Raw genomic sequence first — 10960 nt, forward strand, 5'->3', positions numbered from 1 at the left:
TGAAGCAGGGGAGAGTGGGGCCCGGGCGGGGCCGCAGGCCTGCTTGGCGCAGGAAACCGGAGGCCCCGCCCCCCGCCCCGGGAATGCCCCGCCCCGCCCCGCCCCGCGCCCTAGCCCCAACCCCGGAGGGCCGCCTGGCCCCGCGGTCCTAGGGCCGCGGCCCCATCTCCTTGGCAACCAAAGGGACGCTTTCTCCTTAGCAACCAGCGAGGCTCCCACCATGGCTGAAGAAGAGGAAGTTGCTGCCCGGACGGAGAAAGTTATCCGGATCCAGAGGGTGTTTATAAACCTGCTGGACTCATATAGCAGCAGAAACATCGGGAAGGTGAGCGGCGGTGCATCACAGAAGAACCCCAGCCCCCAAATCCCAGTCCCCCGCCCCAGCCCCCGAACCCAGCGAGGGCCTGCACCACCGGGCGCTATCAGGGCCTCCCCTAAGGGACCCGCCCTCGTCCTGGGCACGGCCAATGCCCCCTTCTCCCCAGTCTGCACCCAGGCTAGACAAGCGCCCCACCTGGAAGCCCAGGTGTTTGGAGATCTCCGTTCCAGCCGGGGTTCCTCCCCTGTTAATAAGAGGAAACTGAGGCTTCGAGGCAGAAAGGGGCTTGCCCAAGATCACTTAGCAAGTTGGGGGCAGGACCTGGACATAGGGCCAGGTCTCCGACCTCCTAACCCGGTTCTCTTTCCATTCCCGCCAACTCGTCTGAATCAGGCAACTGACGGAAAAAGAAGTCCAAAACTAAATGCAATAACAAAGCATTAAAAAAGACAGGAGTAGTATGAACTTACCTGTGTCTTTCAAAAAGATAGATACAAATATAGAGAGGATAGGTAGATAGGTAGATAGATAGATAGATAGGTAGATAGATAGATAGACAACCTAAATACAGAAAACGTCTCAAAGCATACACAAGACACTTAACCGTTATCACCTCTGGAGGATGGGAGTCACTCATTCATGAGCTCCTACTAAAAGGCTGGCACAGTAAATAAGACCAAAAAAGGTTTTGACCTTTGAAGACCCTGCCCCTCTGGAAGGAGACAGACAATAAATAATTACTAGAATAAACAAGATATTTCAATAGGTGATAAGTACTCTGAAGGAAAGAGAATAGAAGAGGTGGACTGGGGGGAGAGCGCAGCTGCTTTAAATAGAGTTGCATGAAGGAGCTCTCTTGAAAGGTGACATTCAATCTGACACACACAAGATGAGGGTCCAGCCCGAGGAAATAGTTTCCAGAGGGCACGGCAAGGGCAAAGGTTGCAGAGGACAGAGTGGTGAGGCTGCAGTGAACCAGGGACTCCAGGGGACAGCAGGCACCGTGCCCAGGACCCATGTGGCTTTGGGGCCCACACAAATGTTATAATTTCTCTTAAAATAGGAAGGAAGCAAATTAAATTTTAGAGTCAAAGATAGTGTGTCATTATAGATATACAGTCATAAAATATCATTTTTAATATACCTTTGGAGGAAAGGGCCCGTGAAAGTCAAAATGTGGCCCAGCTCAGCAACTAAACAGTGCCTCACACGTGGTCAGCAGTTCATCGATATTTATTGTGTAAATTAACAAAGCAGAGGCAAGCCCAAAGGCCCAGATCTTGTGGGGCTTTGGTCAGGAATTTGGTTTATGTTCTAAATCCATTGATAGCCATTGGAGTACTTAAAAAGGGACGTGACGTGATTGAAATTAGGAGAGAGGGAAGGAAGAGAATTTAACTTTTTCTTTATCCCCTTTTGATCTCTGATTATTTTTTACGACATAATATTTTTACAATAAAACTTTTCGTTGGTAGAGATTTTTTCCAAAGCTTATCAATAACAGAATTTCCAGTTATTCCTTAACAAACCAGGACTTGACTTTCTCAAATTCCAAGTAATTGCTATTGTCTGCACTAAGCAATATGGGAGTAGAAATATAAAGCATCTAAAAAAAATGTGGAGGGCTTCCCTGGTGGCGCAGTGGTTGCGCGTCCGCCTGCCGATGCAGGGGAACCGGGTTCGCGTCCCGGTCTGCGAGGATCCCACATGCCGTGGAGCTGCTGGGCCCGTGAGCCATGGCCGCTGGGCCTGCGCGTCCGGAGCCTGTGCTCCGCAACGGGAGAGGCCACAACAGTGAGAGGCCCGCGTAACGCAAAAAAAAAAAGAAAAAAAAAAATGTGGAAACCATGTCTCTTGTCCTCAGGCCCAGCTGGGCAATGCCACCACAGCCCCTTCTCCCCGGTCTCTGGGTAGTGTGTCAGGCAGGGGCACCTGTACAGCCGTGGGTGTCATATCAGAAGGTCCAACTTCACCCCTCCCCGCCTATGCGATCTTGGGCAAATTACTTATTGCTGGGCCTCAATCTCCTCATTTGTGAAACGAGATAATAAAATTGAATGTGTGTGTTTGAGAGGTAAATGAAAATATATATGGCATACTTGGGAAAAATAGATTCCAATAAGAGATTAAACCTGACACCTTGTCTATTAACTTGGACTGTTTTTTTAATCAAAATAAAGGGGGTGGGGCATTCTGTTGTGTTTTTACTCCCAAGGGGTGATATCGTCATGATTATTTACACATGTTTAATCTATAAATTATATGTCTAATATATAAATTAAAATTATTTCTATCTATATATGAAAGCCATGAACATTGCATAAACAACTCACAAAGACAGCTTTTGTAAAACAAAAAAAAGAAACTTTGCCAACCTCATTCTATTTCCTTATTCATAGCCACTGGTCCCATGTGGCTGTGGAACGTTTAAAAGTGTCTAGTCCAAATGGAGATGCACTGTAAGCGTAAAATACACATCAAATTTCAAACACTTACTATGGGAAAAGAAAACAATATATAATATTTCAATAATGTTTATATTGATGACATGTTAAACTGATAATGTTTTGGATATATTGAGTTAAAAAAAAGTTACCTAAATTTTTAAAAATTTAAACTTTACCTAAGTTAACTTCACCTGTTTCTTTCTCCTTTTGTTAATGTGACTACTAGCAAATTTAAGTTACCTAAGCTGATCGCATTACATTTCTACCTGTTAGACAAAACGACCATCGTGAATTTAGCCCAGCTCTGCCTGATGCTAGGGAAGGATAATACCCTTAACGAGCTTTTAAGCTCTCCCAGCCTGAGCTCCTCGCCTATCAAATGGGGAGTCATAATAGTGAATAGACACTTCACTGTGTCGTTGTGGGAATTAAACCAATTTCAATGATATACCGGTGTACAAAGCATGAGTGGCCCCACTAGCAAGCCGTCAGTAAAGGTCAGGTTTTAGAATCATCATTCATTGACTGGCCTTACTCTCCGTTGTTCTTAGTATTCAGGAAATTCCTGTTTGCTTGCAGTTTCTTTCGAACTCTGTCGTCGGAGCTTCACTTGAAGAAATTACCGACGAGGAGGAAGAGCACGATGAAGATAAATCAGCGGTGCCAGAAGCCTCCTCAGCCAACCTGAAGGAAGGCACGTTCCAGATCGTGGGCACGCTTTCCACGCTCGAAACCCCCTGCCCCAGCTTTGCCGTGGAGACCTACTATGTAAGTCCAGAGGGACTGCTGAGAGGGGGCGAAGGGGAGGGCCACCCCCTGCTCCGATGCCCTGCCAATGTATTTGCTCCTGTCTCCTCTCTCCTGCCAACGTGAGACGGTGGGGAAGTTGAGGGGAGAGGTGAGGGCAGGTCTTCCTCCCGTGATGGAAATTAACAACCGTTGTCTCTCCACTTTCAAGTCTTGCCTGCAGCAAAGAACTTAAATGAGGTATTCTTAGAAAGTATGGATCTCATTTGGACTTTCAGACTCATAAAGTTCTCTGCCCTGTATTTAAAGTGTATCCTGCGCTGCATCACCCCAACATGGCTCTGGGCCATGGCCGGCGCAATCTGTGAAAGAGACATCTCCTTTGGTAATAAGCCACTCAAGGATAACACCATTATATCGCTGTCTTACTGAGAAATACTGCTGCCTTCACATGACAAATTCTACACAGTCCTCATCCAGGGACTTAAATACCTGCAAGAAGGGTGACCCTCCCAGCCTAATTCCTCCCGTCACCCTGCCTGCAGCTCTCTAGATCTTAGGAGACAGCTTTGCACATGCTGTAGCCTGGAAGAGCCTTCCCTCTTGCCTCCCCCAACCAGCCCTATTCATCCTTCACGATTTACCTCGGGTTGTCTTCTCCTCCAGGAAGCCCGCCATGATTCCCCACTCCCAGTTTAGATTCTGAGCTCTCTACCTGCCTAGATTCTTACACTTTTCTCACTCCATTGTTATTATCTGTCTATTGTGGGTCACACTATTACTATCTGTTCCTTGAGAGTAGAGACAGCACCCCATTTATTCTCACGTGTATCCTTGCACAGTGACGGACAGCACTGGCCCTCAATAAGTATTCATCAATGAATGAATGAGTCCCCTCCTACCATCTCTGGGAACTTTCTTCACCACTTACCCGCTTCTACCCTCTTCTGGCTCTTCACTCACCACTGGCTTCTTTCTTTCCATCTCTACGTATGTTCACATCTTTCTCGCTGGAAACACACACACACACACACACACACACACACACTCTTACTTTGGCCTCTCTGCCTCTTTCTATGCCCCTGGGCCCTGCCACCACTGAACTTGAGAGAGGGCTCAGCCACCTTTTCAGGCCTCACTCCTGCACTCTCCAGCCCCCACCCCTTCACAGGAGATGCCCTGGCCATTGTCACCAGCCAGCCCCTCATTACCAAGGGCCTCTCTTCCCTGCTTCCCAGCAGCAGCAGCTGGCAGACTGCCCTTACGCATCCACTCCTTCTCTTTAAATGCAGTTTTTCTCAGAGCTCCCTCCCTTCTCCTAATACGCATCCTTTCTAAACCTTATTCAGTCCTATAGCTTCAGCTCCCCTGTACAAGCCAATGCCTTTCAAATCCTTCTCCAGCCCTGTTGACCGACCTGCACATCCAACTGCTTCCTAGTCCACTCCCCCAGATGTCCTGCAGCACTTCTATATCAATTTACCCAGAATGAAGTCTCTCACACTCCTCTACAAAACTACTCTGCCCTAATTTGTATTAAGGGCCTTGCTGTCTGTTATCAGTTTAGGCTGTTTGGGGCTGCAAGTAATAGAAAAAAAAAAGGCAATGCAAATCAGTAATCAATAAGGAATTCATCAGCTTATGTGGCTGGTGGTCTCAAGGAAGTACCTGCTTCAGGCCTGGCATGATCCAGGGGCTGCAGCTCCTTTTCCTGCCCTTTCCTGGGCTCTGTCTTCCTCCGGGGGTGACTTCATCCTCAGGTTGGCAGCAAGGCGGCAACATTCCAGGGCTTTGAACACAAACGCAGCAACACTCTGATGAAGAGAACTTCCAGAAGTTCTCAGAAAAAGGAGATGAACATTCCAGCAGCATCCCGCAGGTATCTCCTTGAATCTCAGTGTCTTGAGTTGAGTCACTTGCTGATTCCTGAACCAATCACTTACCCTGAGATCAGTAAGGCCCATCCCTTAAGCTAGAAGGTGGAGTTAATTTCCCACAGGCTGAGAAGGGGCGTATCTGAACAAAATTGGGGTTCTGTTGGGAAAGAAGAAAAGGAGATGGATGTTTGTAGACAACCAAGAGTGTCCTTTATACCATTCATCATGCACTTGCCCCCATCACAGCTGCAAGCCTGGTATTGCTGTGGGCTCTTGGCTTCCCACTATAGACTGGAAAACACACACACACACACACACACACACACACACACACACACACACGCTAATCTGTAGTATCAACAATCATACATTATTTGCCTTTCCCCTTGGGGTGAAAATCAGGGCCCACAAATATTTATTGGGGGAACGAATGAATGCACAATCATGGTCACTCAACATATGGTCAGGATGACCGTTCTCTTGAAAACGTGCCTGTTTCATCCTCAATCATTCCAATCATGATTTACCAAGTGGGCGTGTTTTCCTTTGGACACAATGATCACCAAAGTTACTTTCATCTCATATAAGAACTTGGTATTTTTAACCATTAAAAGTTTCTGTATTTTTAAAATACTCCCTGCTGTCAACTGTAATAAGGTAACTTACATCTCAAATGAGGCCAGATTAATGCCATTTTGAGGATTCTGAAATAATCCACATTAATCACTTATCAGCACTTCTGAGTGATTCATGATCTATAGTTGCTCAAAGAAACTTGCATAGCGCTTGAGTTTGTTTTAAATGCCTCACACATTTTCTCTTCCATTGTGTTCTAATTCTTTCCTCCTGAATCGGGGTTTAAACAGCATGCAGAAATAGTACCTAAGATCATTATGCAATTTTCTTATTCATCTGTTCCGGGCTATTTTCATAAACTTTGTTACTTGAAAACTACACACAGAAGAGAGGCAAAATTTCATTTTAAATAAAAAAATCCTTCTGTGAATGTTTCCTGTGGGACTATCCAGGCAACATATCTCATTTGGAAATTGTCGTTCCCATCTAAATATTAAGGTTACTTTGTTCGCTTCTTGCAACAAATGACTGTCAGCTTTCTTTTTCAGGCTATCTCTCGAGAAGACCTTCTCAGGCACCTGCTGGAGTGTGATGTTATCATTTATAACATCACTGAGAACCCCCAGCAAGTGGAGGAAGCCATCTGGGCAGTCTCTGGTCAGTGAGATGCACCCTTGATCTCCAGGGAGGGGACTTTTTACTTTACCTAAGAGTCATCTCAGGAACACTAGGCAAATTAGGACCGTGGAAGAACTGATCTGAAATTCACCTAAAACGGGAAGTGAAATCAGACTAGTGGATATGCCTGTGGATAGCATTAAAAGATAAACGGAGGCATATGAAAATATTTAAGAGTTTATGTGAGGGACTTCCCTGGTGGTCCAGTGGTTAGGACTTTGTGCTTCCAGTGCAGGGGGCATGGGTTCCATCCCTGGCTGGGGAAATAAGATCCCACATCCCACATAATGTGCAGGGTGGCCAAAATAAATAAATACATAAAAATAAAGTTGATGTTTACTGCATTTGACAGTGTTTCTTATTATATATTAAAAAAGAAGAGTTTATGTGAACAAAAATCAATTTCATATTGGGAATTCCCTGGCGGTCCAGTGGTTAGTACTCTGAGCTTTTCACAGCGGAGGACCTGGGTTCTATCCGTGGTCTAGGAACTAAGATCCCTGCAAGCCACGTGGCACGGATTAAAAAAAAAAAACAAAAAAACAATCCGATTCATGTTGGAAGTGGTTAGGAGCTCCACCAACAGCAGCTAGGGACAAGACTTTTATAAAGAAAAGCAGTTATTTGACTGGCTGTAACTTAAGTGTTTCCCTTATTTGGGAGAGCCTAGTTGACTGTTTGTGATGAGCTGTTCTTAGGTTTGGGTTTGCTTATTTAGGCTGCTAAGCTATTAGGACCACCTCAATCTAATGGCTTCCTTGTTTAATTAATTTAGCAACAGGAGCTTCCGAAGAATAGAATTTTTTTAATTGAAATATAGTTAATGTATGATATTATAAGTTATAGGTGTACAATACAGTGATTCAAAATGTTTAAAGGTTATACTCCGTTTATAGTTATTATAAAATACTGCCTGTTCCCTGTGTTGCACGTCATATCCTTGTAGCTTATTTTATACCTAATAGTTTGTACCTCTTAATCCTCTACCCCTTAAAGCCCCTCCCCCTTCCCTCTCCCCACTGGTAACCACTAGGTTGTTCTCTATATCTGTGAGTCTGCTTCTTTTTTGTTATATTCACTAGTTCGTTGTATTTTTTAGATTCCACATATAAGTGATATCATACAGTATTTGTCCTTGTCTGTCTGACTTATTTTACTTAGCATAATATGTCCATCCATGTTGTTGCAAATGGCAAAATTTCATTCTTTTTTATAGCTGAGTAGTATTTCATTGTATATATATTCACCAGTTTTTCTGTATCCATTCATCTGTTGATGGACCTTAGGTTGCTTCCATAGCTTGCCAATTATAAATAATGCTGCTAGGAACATTGGGGTACATGTATCTTTTGGAATTAGTGTTTTCGTCTTTTTAGATATAGACCCAAGCGTGGAGTTGCTGGGTCATATGGTAGTTCTGTTTTTGGTTTTTTGAGAAACCGCCATACTGTTTTCCACAATGGCTGCACCAATGTACATTCCCACCAACAGTGCATGAGGGTTTCCTTTTCTCCACATCTTCGCCAACACTTGTTATTTGTTGTCTTTTTGATGATGGCCATTCTGACAGTTGTGAGGTGGTATCTCATTGTGGTTTTGATTTGCTTTCCCTGATGATTAGCCATGTTGAGCAGCTTTTCATGTGCCTGTTGGCCATCTGTATGTCTTCTTTGCAAAGATGTCTACTCAGTTCTTCTGCCCATTTTTTAATCTGGGTCGTCTGTTTTTTTTGATGTTGGGTTGTATGAGCTGTTTATATATGTTGGATATTAACCCCTTATCGTTTATATCATTTGCAAATATTTTCTCCCATTTCTTTTAAATTTAATTAGGTCCCATTTGATTATTTTTGCTTTTATTTCCTTTGCTTTAGGAGAGAGATCCAAAAAAATATTGCTACAATTTATGTCAAAGAGTGTTCTGCCTATGTTTTCCTCTAGGAGTTTTATGGTTTCTGGTCTTACATTTAGGTCTTTAATCCATTTTGAGTTAATTTTTGTACATGATGTCAGAGAATGTTCTAATTTCATTCCTTTACATGTAGCTGTCCAGTTTTCCCAGCACCATTTATTGAAGAGACTGTCTTTTCTTGCCTCCTTTGTCGTAGATTAACTGACCATAAGTGCATGGGTTTATTTCTGGGCTCTCTATTCTGTTCCATTGATTTATGTGTCCGAATTTTTTTTTTCATTAAAAGAAATGAAACATTAACTTTCAAAATTCAACCTTTATTCATTCCACAGGCATGGCTTAAGGAGGTGGGGTTGAACGTATTAGGAAGATACAAAGACAAATTCTTTTTTTTTTTTTTTTTTTTGTGGTATGCGGGCCTCCTTCTGTTGTGGCCTCTCCCGTTGCGGAGCACAGGCTCCGGACGCGCAGGCCCAGCGGCCATGGCTCACGGGCCCAGCCGCTCCGCGGTATGTGGGATCCTCCCAGACCGGGGCGCGAACCCAGTTTCCCTGCATCGGCAGGCGGACGCGCAACCGCTATGCCACCAGGGAAGCCCCACAAAGACAAATTTTTAAAAAATGATACCCTCAAGGCTCTTGTAGGCCCACAAGAGAGCTAAGGGACTCGGGAGAAACTTTCTTGCAGGGCAGAGAATGGCATGTTGACACAAAAGGTATCACAAGATGCATGTGACTTTAGGAGGAGAGGAATTATTTTTTATTTTTTTAATTTTTGGCTGTGTTAGGTCTTTGTTGCTGCACGGGGGCTTTTCTCTAGTTGCAGCGAGCGGGGGCTGCTCTTCCTTGCGGTGCGCGGGCTTCTCATTGCGGTGGCTTCTCTTGTTGCAGAGCATGGGCTCTAGGCGCGTGGGCTTCAGTAGTTGTGGCGTGCAGCCTCAGTAGTTGTGGCTCGCGGGCTCTAGAGTGCAGGTTCAGTAGTTGTGGCGCACAGGCTTAGTTGCTCCGCGGCATGTGGGATCTTCCCGGACCAGGGCTCGAACCCGTGTCCCCTGCATTGGCAGGCGGATTCTGAACCACTGCGCCACCAGGGAAGCCCCAGGAGAAGAGGAATTATTTCTAACTGTGAGGATTTGATTCAGTTCAACAAGTGTTCCCCAATAGCAAGGGTCAGGAAGGGGGCGCAGAGAACACTTTCATATTTTAAATGCTTTGAAAAAGGTAATGAACTCTAAGGGACAAGATGATGTTTAGCAATTTGGTGCTTTGTGATTCATCTCCTTATTAAGTCCGGATCAAAGGAGAGCAAATCAGCTTATTTGAATTGCCATTCTAGGCTAGGAGGACAGCCAAAAAGACACAAGCACCTTACTTTGCAGTATTTTTTACACTTCAACATGTTGGTTTTTGGCAGATTAGTTCAGGCGTCAGCAAACTTTTTCTGTTAAAGGCCAGAAAGTAAATATGTTTAGCTTTTCAAGCCAACTCCTCTGCTGTTGTGGCAAGAATGCAACTGTAGACAATATGTAAATGAATGGGCTGGGTTCCAATAAAACTTTATTTACAAAAACAGGCGGTACATTGCCAACCCCTGAATAAGACCAGTATCAAAGCTATATTTTGGCTCATGTTCAGAGAAATGGAATGAAGCCTCAGTAATGTCTGTACCATATTCAGAGAAATCATGATGAAAAAGTACTCTCTGTGGATGTGCTGGAGTCCTCAGGAGCTTAGAATGTTTGATTTCTCATTTATCCCTGTGGGCCTAAGTTTCATTCAGTAAGAGACAAATCAATAACATGAACAATGTGTCCTCCTTTGGAACAGAGCTTTTTATTTTTATTTATTTATTTATTTATTTTGCAGTACGCGGGCCTCTCCCGTTGCGGAGCACAGGCTCCGGACGCGCAGGCTCAGCGGCCACGGCTCAGGGGCCCAGCCGCTCCGCGGTATGTGGGATCCTCCCAGACCGGGGCACAAACCCACGTCCCCTGCATCGGCAGGCGGACTCTCAACCACTGCGCCACCAGGGAAGCCCTGGAACAGAGCTTTTTAAACGCCTACTCTCCACATTTTTATCCCTTTGCAAATATTTACAGATGATGTGTAATTGCACTTTCTAAGACAATTTCACCACCTAAAATAATAATCAGACCTAATGTTTATTGAGTTCTTATTTTGTGCTGGTCTTTGGAAATTGATTTTTTTCTGTATAATGTATACTCACAATTTTCTTTACATTTTAATTTTTTTTCTGAAATAAAACCTGGACATGTTTTGAAAGTTAAAAAGCACAGTAGGATTTAGAATAAAAAGCAACAATTCCCTGCATTTCTTTTCCATCCCATCTCTACTGTTCAAAAGGAACCTCATTTAACCCACTTGTTCCTTTTTTTTTTTTTTTTT

The 10960-nt window shown here is 44.2% G+C and overlaps 1 protein-coding gene across 3 annotated transcripts in view; it reads left to right on the top strand.

Annotated features, from left to right (window-relative positions):
* Positions 1–178: 178 nt before the first annotated feature.
* AK7 (adenylate kinase 7) overlaps positions 179–10960 on the top strand; it is a 53558-nt gene continuing 42776 nt past the window's right edge. For 2 of the 3 annotated variants that reach the window (XM_024131111.1, XM_024131112.1), the window contains exons 1-3: positions 221–325; positions 3346–3534; positions 6515–6623. In XM_024131111.1, the coding sequence (XP_023986879.1) occupies positions 221–325; positions 3346–3534; positions 6515–6623 (403 nt within the window). Of the gene's footprint in view, positions 326–3345; positions 3535–6514; positions 6624–10960 lie in introns of all 3 variants that reach the window. The other variant, XM_024131110.1, reaches the window with a different exon arrangement.

Source organism: Physeter macrocephalus, chromosome 11, assembly GCF_002837175.3.
Source record: "Physeter macrocephalus isolate SW-GA chromosome 11, ASM283717v5, whole genome shotgun sequence".
NCBI lineage: Eukaryota > Metazoa > Chordata > Mammalia > Artiodactyla > Physeteridae > Physeter > Physeter macrocephalus.